This window comes from Rhinolophus sinicus, chromosome 1 (assembly GCF_057876585.1).
Source record: "Rhinolophus sinicus isolate RSI-liver-muscle chromosome 1, RSI-T2T, whole genome shotgun sequence".
NCBI lineage: Eukaryota > Metazoa > Chordata > Mammalia > Chiroptera > Rhinolophidae > Rhinolophus > Rhinolophus sinicus.
Genome location: NC_142501.1, coordinates 56,308,099 through 56,327,369, shown reverse-complemented (window position 1 = coordinate 56,327,369; position 19,271 = coordinate 56,308,099). Strand labels below are relative to the sequence as shown.

Sequence of the window (19,271 nt, the reverse complement as noted above, 5' to 3'; positions counted from 1 at the left end):
CAAATAGCTTTAATAAAGGCCAGATGGTTTTGCTGAAAGCCAACGATTGCTTCCCTTTTATCACGGAGCTATGGACGTGACCCTGATTAATCAACTAGTTAATCACATTTATCCATTCCATCCACTCTGAAACAGACATATATGATCTGTGGCTCCAGCCTTCCTGGCAGTGAGTGCACAGAAGTAATGGATGGAGGCCACTGTTTTCTGCCATGGAGTTAACTAAACCTAGTTTAGTGCTGTCTTGAACCCCCCCAGGCTTTGTGACTCTTGAAATTCTAATTAGTGCAGAAAAGGGCTAAGTTGAAATAGCTTGTACTCCCTCAAGTATACCTACGCTCAGGGCCCTATAACCTAATGAGGTCTATGAAATTTAAGATCTAGAAGAGAAATCCCTGCCTGGAGCAACAGCTATACCCAGGATGACAAGGGGATTTGGGTTAAAGTAGTCTTTATAGATTGAAAGAAAAGGACCCCAAATGATCTGGAAGGGAAACCCACATGACTCTGGTCTAATTAGTTGTCGTGTGACCTAGAATTACCTAGACTAGCCCTCTGCTCTGGGTTGTGGTGATGTCAGAGAAAAAGCAGGAGGTGTGAAAGTTAAAGAGATGAGCGAACTTACTTGTTACCCACAAAATGTGGTAGGGCAGGTGAAAGGGTTTGGGGCAGAGAGAATTTCTCAAGAGCACGTCCTCATTGTCCCTAGAGGCAGCAGAGTTGGAGGCAGAGGATGAGACCCATGACTCCTAAAAGAGCCCCCACAAAGGAAAAACAGGTGTTCCTTTGCTAGAATTTTTCAGTAGGAGCAGGCTGAATGTTTGCAGAACACGTTTAGAAAAGGAAGAGAGGAGATAATCGTCCTAATGAATGTGCAGGGGACAATAGCAGCTCCAGTGGGAGGATTATAAGCTCATTATAGTTTAATATGATGATTGATCATCTCTGTCGGCCAGCATTATCCTAGAATAGTGATGAAGGTCGGAGAGATCCACGCCAGTCAGAGCTCAAGCTCCAGTCAACAGAAGATAGAAAACATATTTGTATGTCACTCAGTTTTCTCGTTGTAAAAATTCACACTCAGGGCCCCATTCGCCTAGCTTTTCCCATAGCCTGTCCTCTATCCCCCCAGCCTGCCTCACTTCTCTATGATTTCTCAGCCCTGGACTGTTCCTCCATATGCCTGTTCATCAGCTCTGGCTCCAGACACACCCCATTCCCACTCCTTAAGAAAATGCCACAGCTTCCAGTATGGCATGGGTTTGGGTAGGTCCACAGGGCTCTTCAGTGAGTACTGGTTGGCACTCGGTTCAGGTGGAAGGTCCGGGATACCTCCCGATAGGCATTTCGAAGCAGGACATAAGGGAAACAGGACTCCAGCATGTCTAGGGTCAGGAAGGAGGACTCCTCTACCACCTGGAAGAGAAGGGGCCAAGCGATGAGAACCTCAGGTGGGGCATACCTCTGTGACACCCTGTTCCGCTTCATTCAGTCCCCTGGGCCAGGCCCTCTGAGGCCCTCAGATTTATAAGTGAACAGAGTTCCAAATCACACTCCCTCTTCCTCCCCCACTTGGTTTAGCTCTAGGAAAGCAATATGGCCTCTTCAGCTCCATTATAACGGCCCCTGTCCCCCTCCTCAGGGTTATATGAAGGGCTCAGAAGCAGAAGGCAGAAAAGAGTCACTTCCCTTGTGTCAGAAAAAAATCCCATTCTCTGTCATTCTGGATGCTAAATCATATGTGGGTGGGCAGCACAGATGCAGGTAAGAATGAATAAAAGTGCTAATGACAAAGCTTGGCAGAGAAAGAAACAATTGCCACTGCAGGCTGGAAAAGGGGCCCGGAATCCACCTGGGTCCTCTTGTGCGGGGCCTCAGTGTCCTCCCTTTCTCAGTACAGTGCTTATGGAACAGTAAGGATGCTGCAGAAAGGAGCGGGCATGATTAATTAGTTTAATTAGAAGCCTGTGTGCTGTGGTAATCCCAGCAGCCCCCACAGCCAAGCAGAAAGATAGATCAAGATGCCTGGATGAGACCTGGTGGCAGGAACACGTGAGCGAAAAGCAGCACCACCTAGCATTGGGCTGGAGAGGCCCCAGCCCGGAGGAAGGAGCAGGGTGTTTCCTACAGTACTCTTTTCATCAAGAGCTTTGGGACTAAGAGACACACTCTGGAGACGAGTGTCCCATATCCTCTGGCAATTCACACAGATGGGCCCTCCCCAGTATTGCTGGGGTTTCCAGTTCTAAAATTTCACTCAGAAAAGAGAACCTACCCTATCGACGCTAACATGCTCCTTGCTCTGAAGTCCTTTCAGGTTTTAAAATGTGTAAGATTCTGCTATTCTCAAATACATGTACACAATACACATAGCCTCAGAAGAACAGGTGCTACAGGCTGAAGGGATGGAAATCTGTCAATAAAACTGTAGCTCGGATCTTAGGTTGGATAACAGAAATAATTTTTTGCTGGGCAAGACTTTCAAACCTTAAGCCAGGAGAGGGATAGGCTCTCTTTTCCAGGATACAACCCTCAGGTGTAGGAAAACGAGTGACAGCTTCCAGAAGAATCCACTGGCCTAAGACTTCTTACTAGTCTTTGCTCCATTAAGCACAGAAAATAATTGGAGGAGATTCATATCGTGTGTACCCGAAAATAAGACCTCACCGGAAAATAAGCCGTAGCATGATTTTTCAGGATGACATCCCCTGAACATAAGCCCTGATGCATTTTTTTGTTGTTGTTATTTTTTTTTGTTATTTTATTAAATTTATTGGGGTGACAATTGTTAGTAAAATTACATAGATTTCAGGTGTACAATTCTGTATCACATCATCTATAAATCCCACTGTGTGTTCATCACCCAGTCAGTTCTCCTTTCATCACCATATATTTGATCCCCCTTACCCTCATCTCCCACCCCCCACCCCCTACCCCCCTTACCCTCTGGTAACCACTAAACTATTGTCTGTGTCTATGAGTTTCTGTTTCTCATTTGTTTGAATCAAAAATTAATATAAGACCCAGTCTTATTTTCAGGGAAACACGGTAGTAGTAGAAATAGCCCTAGACTGAAGGCCAAGAAACTTGGGTTCTAATCCCAAATCTCCCCATATATTTTGGGGGAAACCTTGAATGTCATCTTTCCCTCCCTGTCCATGGTTTCCTCATCTATGAACTATAAGGACTGGACCAATTGCCAGGATCCGGCCTCGTTCTGACATCTAAGATTCCACGATTCTATGAGAGCATCATCTCTTTCCCCCTGAGAAACCCACCCATGCCAGGAACAGGCTGGCAATACTAGGGGTGGACAGTGCCCAGGCTTGACAGCTGAGAGAGAAAGACCCCAGGGAGAGGAGTGCCTGGCCAGAGTTTGGGGCTATATGAGTAGCCGCTTAACTCAGAATACAGCTCCTTCCCCTTCAGTCATTTCCAATTTCTCTGTGGAAACATTTGCATTTAAATTGCTTTGCAGCAGCAGAAAGCACCTGGTCCTAGCTCTGTTCCAGCCACTCTGCAGGCCTCACTGCGATGCCACAAGGGCATATGCCTTCTCACAATTCTTTTTGGTGGGGGGAGCAAAGCAGAAGGAGGAGGCAGGGCTGTGTGGCAATACAGAATCACCTCCAACCTTCCAGAAGTGAAAACTGCCCAAGGCAATGAAGAGGCATACCTAACCATCCAGAAGCTAAAATAAACAGCAGAGGGAGGGAACTAACATTTGTTGAGCATCTATTATGTACTAGGCACTTTCACATATATTATCTCATGAATCTTAACCACTGTTATCACGAGGATTACTGCCCGCTTTTATGGATAAAGACTCAGCAAAGGTTAATTAACTTGCTGCTCCACAGACTGTGCTCTACCCAGCACACTACTGGCATTTGCCGTATATGCCATCTGCCTCCTCTGCCCTCTCACCCCTCACTACCCGCCCCCCGCCACACACACACCCTCATGTCCATTCTCTTCTCTTCTCCATCATAATCCTTAATCAGCCCAACCTACGCCTTTTTCTAGCAGGAGAAATTGAGACACAGATACCACTCAGTGCCCAAGTATTTAAAGGAGACCCAGGGGGCATCGCAGGCATCCCTGCCCCTAACATTTGTGGTCCTGGGCCAAGAGTCCAAATGGCAGCCCACATACCATATGACTAAATAAATCAAATAGACTATTATGTTCTAGCTTTAACTTTCACAATATACTTTTATAATTTCACAGAAGGCCAGGTTTGAATGAACAATTCTTAGACTCCTCAGAGCTCCGCACCAGAACAGGGAAGCGGGAACCAGCCTCAGTTGGAAGGGTTTTTCATGCACACTTAGACTTCCTATCCGCACAGCTAAGCTCCAGCCCTACATTCTTTGGGCACCAGAGGCAAATCCACCAGCAGCAGTCTACCTCAGTAGGACGGATGTGGGGAAGACACTCCGCCCTACAAGTCCCACAAGCGGGCTGGAGCTGCTTAGCAGAGAATTCTGAGGTCTCCGAAGTCCTTACTGGGGCTTCAAGGTGAGGCACAGGCTCCAGTGGATGTGTCCTCACCCCATAGGCCAGAGGAGGGCCTCTTAAACCCAGGGCCCAGGGCAGGAGCCCCTCCTGTCCATATCTAAATACTAACCTGGAGAATCAGACTTTTAGAGCAAAAGAGTGAGTAAGTGTGTTGGGAGGGAAACAGGGTCATGAGGAAAAGATTTTGTTTTTAATTAACTGAGTCAGAGTTCCCAGAACTTTCTGCCAAAGTAGAGAAAAGCCCACAGCTTGGGAAGAAAGGAGAAGAGATAGCAGGAGCTGCCTGATACAGGGCCCACCTGGCTCCCTGCCTCACAGCTTTTCATCTAAAATCCCTCCCCTCTCTGAGCCCTCCCCACCAGCCCCCATTTCAGCTCCCTGCTATTTGGCACCCTCTTCACAGTACTCTTAAGGACAAGAAAGCCCGTGATAGGAAGTGGCCAAGTAAAACCAAACATGTACTGGGCAGGTAGTTCTGGATGAGGGACTCAGCTGCCCCACCAGGTCAGAACATTGCAGGCAAAGGGGGCCGGTCAGCTAAAGGCCAGGAAGGCCCTGGCCTGCAGAGAAGGCCTTGAAGACTCTCCCTTGCAATTACAGGACAAGTGTAGAGTGTTGACTAGAACGTGAGGGCTAGACCCAGAGGGTCAGGCAGAATTAAGTTCTTTGGGTGATGACAACGGCAGGGACCCAAAGACCCTACAGAGGAGTCTCTCTCTGGCCCTCCCGCTCTCTTTCCCCAGACCAACTTAAACGAGATACATACCAAGCGCATGAGCAGAGAAATGGATTCCCGATTTCTGGTTTTAATCTTGTCAGTCTCCTGGCCCAGATGCAGGAGGCTGACAGAGGCCACCTGTAAGGGAAGAATTTGTAAGGGAAGCAGCTTTTTATGGAGGTCAGAGTAGGACAGCCTCGGGCTACAGAAGAAAAGATCAAGGAGGAATGTTGAGAAGTGCTGGGATGTTCCTGGAGACTCAGGGTGGAAAAGTGGCAAATTCCCTCTGTTTCAGATGCATATTGCCTGTCAACCAGCCAGTGCAGACAACAGGAGGCCGCCAGGGGTACTGGGGGAGAGGTGGCAAGGGCAAGGAAAGAACCCAGAACAAAGGCAGGTGATGCTGGGTGCCAGGAGATTAATCTCTTTTCCCAGGCAGCCTCCAAACACTGCTGTCATCATGTTTACAGCTGACTCCTCACCCAACTAGAGATAGGGCTGGGCCTCTGATTCAGACACAGTGCGCTTGGTGTTCTCCTCCTGTCAACTCCCAAATAGCTGTCCTCTCCATTCACCTCCAGGTCCCCAACAAATCAAAGAGGGAAGATTGTATCCCAGGCCCATTTAGCAAACAAAGAGGGTAAAAGGGAAAGCGGGGGGAGGGGGAATTCCCTTCTCACCCCATCTTAGAGCTATGCTGTGAGTCCTCTTTATATCTCCGATGCTCAGAGCCCATTCTGTCTGATGGGCTGGCCCAGTTTAAATAGAGACCCACTCAAGCCCCAAGCCCCCAAGCCCCAGACATGTACTTTTCAAGACAATGGTATGATTCCTGAGAGAATATAATCTACTGTGTTTCCTCCTGAAAGAAGACAGATGAGGCCCTACTTCTTAAATGAGACCATGTTTTGCCAAGGAATAAGCTCCCTCTTGCTGAGAATGCTCAAGCAGGCAATGGGGAATGGACCATGTATCAGAAGTGTATGGATGGGATTCCTCCATGGAGGATTTAGAGTGGAAAACTCTGGGCCTCTTTCAACGATGGAAAGAGATTACTTTGTGTTTCTCCAGAGGCAAAACTAAGATCAATGGTGGTAGTTACAGGGAGCCAAACTTTGGCTAAAATTTCTTTTAAAACAATTTTTTTCAAACAAATCAGACACAGCCTACAGTAGAATCAGCCACCTGGTTGTAAGCCCAAGTCCCTAGAAATCTAAACCAGCGGTTCTCAAAGTGAGATCCCAGGACGAGCAATATCAGGATTAACTTGGAAACTTGTTAGCAATGCAAATTTTCCAGCACATGTTGAATCCACTGACTCAGAAATTCTCTAAACTATTCTGATTTATGCTCAAGTTTGAGAATTCAAAAAAAGTTTTACTTTTTGTCAATATTAGAGTTAGAAATGGCCTTATAGATTGTAAAACTCCAGCTTTATTGTACATCAGGTCTCCTGGAGACCTTATTAAAAACAGGCCAGGACTCACCCTAGGATATTCTAATTCAGTAGATCTGGTATAAGGGTTGGGGCTCTGCATTTGAACAAGCTCCTTGGGATATTCTAATAACACCAAGGTAGTGAATCATGGGTTCAGTTTAATCACTATATTTAATAAATGGGAAGACTGAGGCCCCGAAAGTTTGGCTCTTCAGAGGTCACACAACTTAGTGATGGATCCAGAACTAGAACTCAGATTTTCTGACTCTTAGTCCAGTGCTCTTTCTAAGTATTCGAGCAGAGGCTGAAATACCAGCTGTTAGGGAATTTAGAAGAAATCCCTGCCTTTCACGAAGTGGCCTCTCCCTGCTTAATGAATTAGGTAGGATTTTAGACTCCAAGACCCGTTCAACAATAACTGTCTGTGGATTTAAGTCGAAACAATTCTCTCCAGACTTTGCAACCTTACATTCCTTTTCACCTAGCCCACTCACCACCAGAAATTCCTTGAGGTGAGTTTCAATGTTCTTGTTGTAGAGTGTGAAGAGGGCAGCAGACACCTGGATGACGGCTTTGGTCAAGCAGTGAATGTTGTTGCTGAAACCTAGGTTATTATTGATGGAGGGGGAAAGAAACAAAAGGAAATAAAGTGAGCCACTCCAGCCTGACCTCAGCTGCTAAGTTCGCATGTTTTCAGGCTGGACCACCCCTATTTAACACCAAAAGGACTAGGAGGCATTTGGGAATTAGGAGAAGGATGTTCTTACAAAATTTCACTAAATTGAATTTTTTGGATAGTTCCTTCTCAAGTGCCTTTTGAAACAGAACTTTGCACCTGAGTCAGAAGTCTGTATTTTCCAGGTAGATAAATGTCTCTTTTCATCTCCCCACCCCAGGACAGTAACCTCAATAGGGCGGTTTTCTCAGACCTACTCCTTACGTACCATCCATCTCAATGCTATAGAAGGAAGAAGGGTCTGTGGCAAGGAGTGGGAGGGAAACTGCAAGGAAGATCAAGAGCAGGCAGGCCACCTTATATTCCTCCTCAGGGGATGCAGTATCTGGTGAGAAGGAAGAGAGGACAAGTAAGGTCAGCAAACAGGAGTGTTCTTCTCTAGGGTCCTACTTCACAGAATTCCTGTGAGGATCACGGGAGAAAACCTCTATGAAGACACTTGATACAGCACTATGGGAAAACCATTATTGCTGACGGGGACAGGGTGAGCCTCCAGGTACGGTGAGGGGCCTGAGGTCTGGAGGCCTCCTCTGGTGACAGAGCAGAGCTCTTAGCGAAGGGCTCTGCTGACAAGCAGTCCAAGCACACTGTCCCTGCGATGGGGTGGAGAGGCCGGAAGGAGAGGAAAGAGTCTCACCAAAACTAAGAGAAGAGGGAGGGCCAGTCTGGAGATTTGAAAGGGCTTAATACCAACCCCTAGGTTCCATCCTGTTCTGAGTGTAAGTGTGAATGTGTAAGAGGAAATGTGTAACGGAAAATGTGAGAGACAAATGTGAGAGACCTGGGGAAGAAGGAAATAGTGTCGAGGTGGGAAGGGAGAGTACACGATCACTCTGGGGACTCACACACTTTACCACACAGCTCAGCGTGAAATCACACACTACCAGTGTATTGTTCCCTCATTGTTTCTTCTGCATTAATCTTATTTCCCCAACCAGATTGTAAATTCCTTTGAGCATTTGCTGAGCATCAAACAGACTCTCACTTAATACTTTTTAGCTGATTGATAGGTCAGCTGGTTGGAATGTGACTACAAGTCTAAATTACCTGTGTATTTTGTGGGGGTTAGGGACCATGCTTTTAGTCTTTCTTTAGCTCCCAGTTTATATCCCCTGAATTTACAACCCCAAACAAAAGGCTTCTTTGACATTGACATATTTCCTCCCCAAAATATGGCCCTGGCCTTCCCTTGACCCCTTTCCCCAATTCACCAGTTTTCAGGTTAGCAATGGCAGCCACCAGAGCTGGGTCAATGTCACAGCCCACTCCTGCAGCAGATGCCAGCTCGAAGACACTCAGGGTCACCTGGTAGAGAAGAAAACAACATTCTGAAAATGATTCTCAGGAAAGAAGTGCTTGGCAGAAGCTACAGGTAGTCAGGATTCCTAAATCAGATTTTAAACTTTTGGTGTACCACCACCTTTTGCAGGAATTCCTTTCATAGCTTTCCCTAACCTACAGGGAAAAAACCCAAATGCTTTAGCTTGGCAGTCACATACCGCATACTACAAATTTACTCTTTCAACTTTATTTCTCCAAACACTTCCTAAAGTAATTTATTCACTCTCCAAACTATACTTCCTTACTTCCATACTTTGGTTCATGTTCTTCCTTCGTTCAGGGTGTTCTTGCCTTTCCTCTACTCATATCTAGGTGACACCCATCCCTTGAGGCTTAACTTAAATCTCTGTGAAGCCCTCCATGATTACTTCAGCCCAAACCCGTGTCTGCCTCCTTAAACTGGTAGCACTGACTTAGCACTGATCACACACACAGTACCTGGAGACTTCAGTTATCTTTTCAGATAGGAGGTGAGGCATATGGCTTATCTCACCAACTAGATTATACTTTTTTTAACCTCATGGCGTGGAGAAGGGAGAAAAAGGCTTTGGAGTGAGAAGTTCTGGGTTCAAATCCTAGCACTACCACTTACTAAATATGTGACCTTGACTAAAAGTTACTTAACCTTTTTTGAGCCTTAGTTTTCTTATCTGTAAAACTGGGATAATAGTACTTACCTCACAGAGTTGTTGTGAAGATTGAATTAGACTACACGTGCAAAGCATCTACCCTAGGGATTAACAGTCACTACTAATAGACTAATAAACATTATCCCTTTCCCTCCTCTTCCTTTATCTCAAAGCTAGAAATGTTGCATTTCTTTTTATCCTCTCTAGTTTTTAATACAATGCTAAGCTCACAGAAGGGACTCAATATTTACTGACTGATACCCAAACCCCCTCGTTGTACTTAGAATCAGGTTCCCAGGATATAGCCTCAAACCCCCACTCCCAAACCAAGGACTTAGACCCCTTTGAGGCTAAAAAAAAAAAAAAAAAAAAAAAAGACTTTAACATGTTCTGAGAGAATAAGGATAACTGTTTTAATAGCAGACAATTAAGTAGAATATCATATGCAAAGAACCCCACAAACATAACAATATACACAAACTGACCTATGGGACTCGACACAGAAGGTAAACTTTAGCCACATTCTGCTCTGCCCTGGATTTAAATTCCCTACTAACTAGATGACCCTGCTCATGGCAACCATGGCCTCGGAGGTCAGAGCCCTGGTCCATGACCTGTGGTTTTCTGGAGGAAGAAAGGGATGATAATTGAAGGGGTCTTACTTTTCTTTTATCCTAAGCTTCTCACCCTCTGAGGCAGTAACAGAATCTCTGATGGACAGGACATCCCCCCTCCACCTCCACCTGCTCTTTTTCACAAGCGGGCAGAGCATAGAGCTCAGGGCTGCCTGGGAGATATCAACTAGACAAGCTCCTGACAGGCTAGAGCATTGGCGCCAGCATCAGCAGCTGCCAGAAACCCAGGCTCGCTGTAAAATGATAACTGGTCCAAAGGGGCAGCCATCCCAGTGAAACATCACCCCCTCACGGCCCCCATGACCACTTGACCCTCATCTGATTTTACACAAACAGAAGAGGATATTTCACAACTCTTTTGATCTCAAGGTAAGAACATTTTTCTTAACACCTAATTTTAATTCTTTCTGCTAACCAGTTTCCTCTTATCACAGACCGCCCTCTGTTAAAGGATGGTCAATAAGAGAAGCAACCTGCCCTGTGCGTTTGAAGGCCCCTGTTCCCAGCCTTCAGCTATATTTCCTGTGTAACATACTTGTTTGTTCCAGGTGATTCAAAAGACAAGATAATGGAAGGGGCGGGGAATGGATGTCTGACTTGGGGTGCCTACAGAAGCCACTCTTTTTTCCTCCATCTCTGTAGTAAACGGGGCCTTGAGGCAGATGACACAGACAAAGGAACCAGAAAGTTTCACAACTGGTAGGAAGAAATGCCAGAAAAAGAAAGGAAACTCTAAAGGCAGGCAGGGTGGGTGGGAATGGAAGGAACAAATCTTTTTACAAAAAGTACCTAAATTCCTGACTAAAGAGGAGCTTGTGTGTACATCTTAGGTGAAAACCTACAGATACTGTCCCAGAGCTTACCCCTCTCCCTCCAGTAATGTTTCCCCAGCCCCAACAGGGTCTCCCGGGCTCCCACTTTTCTCCATTCCCCCATGTCTCCCTCTCTCCCCAAGAATATTTGTCTGACCAATGCCCTCTCACTTCACAAATTTCCCCCAGTGTTTTCCTATTCAAACCCTGGCTCTTCTCCCTACAGTATTCTTCAGAGCCTTCTCTCCCTTACGAGATCCTAACTACACCCTTTTTCAACATCCCTCCACATCGGATTCCACTTTGCACTCCCCCATACCTTGATGTCTGTGTCTGGAGTGACAAACTCCTTCAGGCACTCAATGGGACCCATAAGAAATGGGCAGTGGGAGGAGAAAACCTAGAGGAAAGAAGATGAATGAATCCACAGAACAGTGGCCAGCCAGTACCTTCAAAGACAGGTAAAAACAAACAAAACAAAGGGCCTCAGCTTAAATATGAACCTAGCTGGCTTCCCACCCCTCTCCCATGCCTCCAGCTTTCCTTAGTTCATTTAGCCCCAGATCTTCCAGGACCTCTACTAAATTAAGCTCCTTTCTCCTCAATGTTCTCCAACCCTTTCCACAACTTCTCATACAAGCCCTACCACGGAGGGGACTGTGATTCTGTGGCAGCCCCTCTCCCCAACTCACCTCCCGAAGGCCCTCTTGGGCCATGGCCCTGAAACTGAGGATAACCCCAATGATGGTCATGCGTTTGAGCACATTATCAGCCCCTGAGGAGAAAGACGAGTGTTAGAGAACTAGGAGGACAGTGATGGCGCTGCTTCTTCAGATCCGGCCCAGCCCCCAGGTCCCCCAAATCCAGATCCCGCAATGCTTTGCCCACAGTTCCTTCTCCCTTTTGGGGTGGTGCTCACCTATCAGCTGGGGCAGCAGAGATGCCATCAAGTCTGCCTTGCTAAAGTTAGAGCGGATCTGAACAAGCACATCCATGTTTTCCACCACCAGCTTCTGCAGCCGGGACACAGAGACGTTAGGCAGGAAACGCCGGAACCCACGGTGCCTCTTTCCCCCAGTCTCCTACTCTTAACCCTCTTCCCCTGAGGCTGAACATTTTGCCCGGGGCTTGCTTCCACCGTACCTTCAGCTCCACAATCTGAGAGGTCACATGCCACATCAGGTTTTCACTCAGGAACTTCATGCCATAGGGGCCCAAGAGTTCAGCCAAGGCCCGCATCTCTGGAATAGAGTTACAGAGATCCCAGCTGGACTCAAAGGGCACTGGAGCATTTGCACAACAGCTACAGGGTGATTTGACTCTTTAAAATGGGTTTCAGCAAGGAAAGGAAAGGGGAAGTTGGGGAGCAAAAGTGACCTGATATCCTGCATTCAGGTGATAGGTTTGGCCTGCCCATGGGACCGTTTACCCTCTCCCCACTGGTACTCACACCAATATGTATCACAAATGAGAACTATTTATTTTACATCCTTATAAGAATCTATACTTTCCCAGGTCCTTTGATGTGGTACCTCGGTTTTATTCTTACTGGACCAGCTGTAGTAACTTTAGTAGACATAAGACTTTAAACAAGTCACTGACCCTCTATAAAGCTAAGTTTACTTCTCTGTAAAATGAAGAAATCAATATCTGCCCTGAATACCTCATGGAGTTGATATGAGAATAAATAACATACATTATAAAAACATTAGAACACTATATATATGAATAAGGGATTATTATGATAATTATTAACAGCCCTCTGAGATATATGGCTTAACAGACAAGAGGGCAAGGGGTTAAGTGCTTGCCCAAGGTGCTTAACCAAGTTAAAAGCTGGTACCAGAAAGCTAGCGTAGTGCCTTACTGCCCCTTCTGGTGTCCCAGCAGATACCACAACTAGTTCCTTATCAAAGGCCTGGCTTTGTCTATGTTCCTCCCTCCCCTTCCCTTATTTAACGCCTCACTGTCCAACTTTTTCTCTCCTTAAGCTACCTTTTGTTTTTTCATAATCAACGCACATCCCCAGAGTCGCAATTGTGTTTTCCTCTAAATACTCTTTCATCTCGTCTGCCCCAATGCTTTATCCCTCCCTACCCAGTCTGCCTCTGGTCCTTTTGAATCAAATAAAGCTGTCTCGGGAAACCCCATGTTAAGAACAGTAGTGACAAATTCAAACAGGGAGGAGCTCTAGCTATGATCTCTGGCTATGGGCCATCCCAGCAGAGAAAAACCATAAAAGACCAGAAGTGATAACAACAAGAGACCAGTCAAGAAAGGTGAGTTTAACATAGTGAATATGAGTTTAGAGGGAAATGAAAATCAAGGCTCCATGCTCAAGTCTTTGAGAGCAAGACTGGTTGGCCTCCACCTCCACCAATGGCAGAGGATGTAGAAGTGGTCACAGCAACTGACACAGAGCTTTGTCCAGAGTAAATACATTTTTAGAGTCACCTATTGACAGTAGGAAGATTGACCTGAGAACTAGAAAAGGATTTCCTAACCACTCAACTTAGATAATGCTAAAATGGCCAACAACAGCGAAAGGGACTGAGACGCATCCTCTAGATTGGATGGAGAGGGGACCGCTGAACTGCAAGTCCATCTACAGGTCTGGATCTGCCAAACCTCCTTACTCTAGTCTTCTCTACTCCAGGCTAGTAACCCAAGGGCATCCTCCTCTTTCCATCTATTTTTGGAGTAGCTTTGCCCCATCACCATGGTAACCCAGGAAAATTGGGGTGGGGGTGGTAGAAGGGGGAATCAGCATTACCTCCTGCTGCTTGTCAGTTGTCAGCAAGACCTAAAGCTGATTTTAGATGCTGCCTACAGTTTGTGGGTGGAGTTGATGAGAAGGGGACATCTGAAACCTCCAGCAGATAAAGAGTAGGGTCAGCTTACTGATGGAGTCAGAATGAGGGTAGGAAGAAGACAGAGCTGGAGAACAGAACTGCATACTCTGACTTTCATAACACCCCCAAGGAAGGAGAAGGATGGAGAGCGGAGGGTCACTGGAATGTCTCCTACCTGTCCCAAATACCATGCAGGATCCATGATTTATATGGAGTTGAAAGGAAGGAGGAAGCAGTAGGACAGTTCATAAATCAGTCAGCAAAACAAATCCATGAAAAAGGATCTGTATGGCTTAAAGCCCTCTTTAAAAAGAGAATGACTTCCCAACTCATTCACCACACACTCCTTACCTGGCCCCCCTTGAGACACAAAAGCACTTCCATACAATGGGAAGCAGCACTACACAGTGATTAAGCACCAGCTTCTGGAATTTGACTGCCTTGAGTTGAAATCCCATTTCTATCATTAATGAATGTGTGACCTTAGGCAAGCTCCTTAACGTGTCCATGTCTCAGTGTCCTCATCTGTAAAATCGGGGTAAGAGTATCTACCTCAAGGCTCTTGCGAGCATTAAATGAGTTAATACATGAGAACACTGAGAACTTAGCCCACAATAAGTGCCATCCATTATCTTATCATCATTATTAAACATCGGTAACCTAAGCACTGGTTAAAGGCTCTAAAATGTATCCCTAAGAAGGAATATGCCATGATATCAGACCACTATTTCATAATTCCAAGCATGAGAATGACCTTCTTCCATTTATGCTTTATTCTTCATTATATGTCCTATTCTTTTATTCTTCGTGGAGATGGAAAATAACTATTTACCACCCTTCGAAGAATAAATCCTTTCAGTGACTTGAGTGTCCCTAACTCCTAACTCCCCTCACTGTCCCTCTCCACCTTCAACCCTCAGGCCACTCCTCAATTCTGGGTCTCACTTAGAATCACTTTTTGTCCCTAAGGTGGAATCTAGCAGAGATGCTGAGGAGAGGGTAGAATGAGTCTCTGAGGAAGTAGGAGAATTGAGATGGAATCCATAGGCTGAGATACTGTATTGGGGGGAAAGGCTCAGCTCCTTGACAAGGAGACCGGGCCCTGGGCTCACCAGAGATGTCAGAGAACTCCTCTGCGCTGAAGTGTTGCTCGCCCTCTCGGGGGAGGCTGATGAAGGTCTGCATGGCTGGGGCGAGGAGGATGATCCCACTGCTCGCCTGTCTAAGCAGACTTTCTAGGTACCTACCGGGTTGGCCAAGAAAGCACAGGAGATTAATGTTCAATCTTTTCTCCCTACCATTGTTTTCCACCACTACTACTGGGCTCAGGAACAGAAACTCCACCAAAGGCTGGGGTGGGAACAAAGAGACTCAAAGAAGATACTGCAACACTCTAATTAACCCCAAGCTGTTGGCTCAACAACAACTGGCAGTAATGTAATCCTGCTTCACCTCTAATCTGCAGGGTATTCCGTTGGGCCATCAAATGTAATAGCATGCATTCTCCTCCCTCAGCTCCTGCTCTTTTCCGACTATTGTATTCCCCTCACCCTTGGCCTTTCTCTGTCATGTCAGACAAGCCCAAGATGACAAGAAAAAAGCTCCTACTAAATTGGGCTCCTCTGAAATATACTTAGCCTCAAACTCTCCAATGAGAATGTTGGACTAAAAACTTAGGATCCTGGAAGCAGATCTCAAGTCAAACATCCTGGACAGAGAAACCCCATGAACACTAATCATCCAGTCTCCAAACAGTCCCTTCTGACGTCTGGGCAAGCTGAGAAGGCCCCCAGACAATGTCAGCAGAGGAGGGCTTGGCTAATCCATGCCATTCACCCAGGCAACTAGCTATTGGCTTAGGTCTTACAGAAGTCACAAGCTAACCACGGGTAGGTCAAACCCATTTGTCAAATGTGATGTATTTTTTCCTTTTAATTTGAATTAGTTGTCAAAATTTTGAAATTGAGAGATTTTACATTAAAAATAAGGATTTAGTGAGGCAGAGATCAGGTGGAGCTAAGTGGCAGCTGCCCCCTTTAAAAAGGCATGTCTTCCCCACCTACCTGAAGTTCCCACCTACCGTGTTACCCCGAAAATAAGACCTAGCCTGACCATCAGCTCTAATGTGTCTTTTGGAACAAAAAGCAATATAAGACCCAGTCTTATTTTAACATAATATAAAACCAGGTATGATATGAGATATGATATGGTATGATATGATATATGATATGATATGATATAAACTACCAGGTCTTATATAATATAAGACCAAGACTTATATTAATTTTTGCTCCAAAAGACGCAGTAGAGCTGATGGTCCGGCTAGGTCTTATTTTCGAGGAAACACGGTAGCCCACAACATCCATTTACCTTACCTCCCGGTCCTTATTGGCATTTGTATTTGCAAAACCTTGTCTGTCTTTCCCCTATTGGGGGTTCTTTGCAGCCTCTCGCCTGATGAGCTCATACTGGATTAAGAGCGCCACCCAGTGGCTTGTGGGGAGGTAGGAATCCGGCTCCATTCCATCCTTAAATCTCAAAGGAAACACTGCTACATAATTCCTACGGTTTGGGGAGGAGGCCCCCATCCCCATTAAGAACAATCTATTAGAAACACGGTCATGGCTGGGAGTGAAGAGACAATGTTCCCGAGAGATGATGTCAGAATGGTTTTCAGAGGAAGAAGCTGGGTGAAAAGAGAAACAAGGGAACTTCAGAAAGAAGAAGACAGATCATCTGAAATTAAAACAGTTAGAATCCAGAAAAGGAAGGTTAGGAATTGACGACTAAGAGAGAAAAGGTCAAATTGCTACAGAGGAGATCAATGGACGTTCCACGGGAGATTAGAAAGGGACCTCATGCTGGACAGAAGGGTAGCTGGCTTGCCCCAGCTTATTGCTCCAGTCTTCAAGCCGAAACAAGCCTGTTTGGGGCTCTGTGGCCCTGGGAGTTAAAATGCCTGGACCCGCCGAGGTCCTGCTGTGTAAAGGAAAAAGTGCTAACAAAGAGGTAAGGCAGAGTGAGGACAAGCAACACTGACCAATTTGTGTAGAAAGTGGTGATAGTCTGCTCCCCACAGGAGTCCAGCGGCTGTGTCTGCTGCAGAAGGGCATTGCGGATGACCCTGGAAACATCCGCATCCAAAAACTGGGCCAGTGACTGGATGAAACCGATGTACGCTTTGACTCCTGCCAATAGCTCAGAAGGCCTTGCAATCTCCTGGGTCGTGGCATTGTAGCCAGCCAGCCACACAATGGCTCTGGGTGACAAAAATCATAATCACAACCATACTGATAAACATAGTAACAATTATCACATTTCACTGTGTTCCAGGTGCTGTGCTATGATTTTACTACATGCAGTATCTCATGTAAACCTCATAGCAACCCAGTAAGGTAGGTATAATTATCCCCATTTTACAGATGAAGAAACTGAGACACAGAAATAGTAAGTCACTTGCTATCTGTGAAGACCACATCGCTGGCAAGTGGCAGAGCTGGGACTTGAATCCAATGACATTTGATTCCTCACCATTATGCTCTTCTGCCTCCTCTGGAAAGATTAGTTCAGGTGGTAAAAGACCTGGGCTCCCAAATCCCACCTAACTCTACCTGAAGGTTCACACCACCTGCATTCTCAGGGCCAGTATTTGTCTTTTCTCCTAGAAAATAATTACTTCAACCCCTGTCAGAAATGGAAAACCATACCTAGAAATCCTTGGAAGTGCAGTGCAATCCTTACTGGCCATGGGATGCCAGAGCTAGATGGAGAGAACACTTGGCTTACATGCAGCTATACCCAACACTAGACACGGTGAGATAACTCTTCACACTGAACATCAGGTCCTCGAATAATATCATTTTGTTATAACGTTGATGAGATGCTATAGGAACTTAACTCATGTTTATATGGTAAAATTGGTTTTGTTATATGTTGTTTCACTTAAAGTCACAGAACCTGTCAACTACATTAAGTGAGGACTTATTGTATTATTTTAGGGGCACACAAGAATACTTCTCCCCATTTCCTTCTGAAATACCTTCCCCAGGAACCTAAGAATTCATAATCAGAGTCAGTCCTTTGCCCTAAGGCTATTTTCCTTGTTAAAAGTAAAGAGTAGGGAAAAGAACATCCCACTTTGTCAAAGGCTCTGTCAGTTATTTGTACCGCAGTATGAATGAGTTAATCAGACTCTTCCTAAAGCCTCAGATGTTTGGGGAGTTCTTTGTTTGTTTTGTGTTTTTTGGTAAAATGCTTATGGCAGGGGAAAGAAAGGAACTGGAGAGTCTGCTCCCCAGAGGAAAAGGAAAAGAGAGGAGGTACCACTTGAGGGAAAATAATACAGAAGGGACACACTGGGGCAAGCCTAGTGTATTTTAGAATTTTCATTGAGGCCAAACCTCTAGGCCAACCTTGGGGCTTTAGGAACAATGTCAGTGACGAAAGTATTAGAGATATTCAGGGGAAACTAGAAGATCACACCCATGCCACTCCAGGGCCTAGGAGCCACTGCCAGCTTCTGAAGGTTTATCCATGGACAATTATCAACTTGTCATCCTCTTGATGTGTGTATGTACCTGCGATACTTCCTTCCTTACAGCTAATGTGTATGGAATGGAAACAAACTAATTTTATCATCACCCAATCAAAAACCTAATTGAAAAATAAATCTGAAACTCCTACAATCAAAACAAAGACTCCTCAGTGTTCTCCCTACGTCTGTCCTTGTCCCCCTAGTGTAGCCAGAATGATCTAATTGAACTACTGAGTGAAATCTTGCACTGCTCTGCTCAAAACCTGCCGAGGCTCCCCTTGTCACTCAGAATAAAAGCCGAAATCCTTACAACGACACAGACGCATCTGGACAGTATACCACTTCTCCGACCTCTCTAATCTCTCCTCCTCCCAGTCTCCCCCTGGCTCACTGTGCTCCAGCCGCACTACTGGTCTCCTCCGTGTGCCCTGCACATACCAGGCATGCTCCTACCTCAGAGTCTTTGCACTTGCTGTTTCCTCTGCTCAGAATGTTCTTTCCCCAGTCACATGCTTGGCCTCCTTACTTCCTTCAAGAGTTTACTCACATGTCACTTTCTCAAGCAGCCCTTCCATGGCCACCCTATGCAAAAGCAACACACACACCACCACCACCACCACTACACACACACACACACACACACACACACACACACACTTCCTGTGTCCCTTTCCTGTTTTATTCTTCTGCTTAGCAGTAATCAATAGCTAATCTACTATATATTCTACTTTATTTTGTTCCTCTATCCCCCCCACCCACCAGAAGGTAAACATTATAGGGGCAGGGGGTTTTATCTCTTTTGTATTCTGCGATAGTAACAGCTTCTAGAACACTGCCGACACACACAGTAGCTGTTCAATAAACAATTGTTGAATGAATGAGTGACTATACTACATATTCCAAAGAAAACATCGAAGACTAGGGGATTATTTACAATAATTCTTCCTCTCTTCCCCCTAATTGCTGCCTATAGTGCCCAATTCCAATATAAGGAATGTTCCTCCTCTGTAAGCAACGCAATGAGAGGCAAAGTGGAGGGAAGAGAATCTATCTTA

The 19,271-nt window shown here is 45.6% G+C and overlaps 1 protein-coding gene across 1 annotated transcript in view; it reads right to left on the bottom strand.

Moving 5' to 3' along the window:
- Window positions 1-892: 892 nt before the first annotated feature.
- Window positions 893-19,271, bottom strand: part of NCKAP1L (NCK associated protein 1 like) — a 40,470-nt gene continuing 22,091 nt past the window's right edge. The window contains exons 21-31 of the mRNA XM_019724390.3: window positions 16,723-16,941; window positions 14,795-14,925; window positions 11,974-12,071; window positions 11,750-11,843; window positions 11,523-11,605; window positions 11,150-11,230; window positions 8,625-8,718; window positions 7,622-7,738; window positions 7,172-7,281; window positions 5,288-5,377; window positions 893-1,416 (exon numbers count right to left, since the gene is read on the bottom strand). Of these exons, the coding sequence (XP_019579949.3) occupies window positions 1,285-1,416; window positions 5,288-5,377; window positions 7,172-7,281; window positions 7,622-7,738; window positions 8,625-8,718; window positions 11,150-11,230; window positions 11,523-11,605; window positions 11,750-11,843; window positions 11,974-12,071; window positions 14,795-14,925; window positions 16,723-16,941 (1,249 nt within the window). The 3' untranslated portion in view covers window positions 893-1,284. The remainder of the gene's footprint in view (window positions 1,417-5,287; window positions 5,378-7,171; window positions 7,282-7,621; window positions 7,739-8,624; window positions 8,719-11,149; window positions 11,231-11,522; window positions 11,606-11,749; window positions 11,844-11,973; window positions 12,072-14,794; window positions 14,926-16,722; window positions 16,942-19,271) is intronic.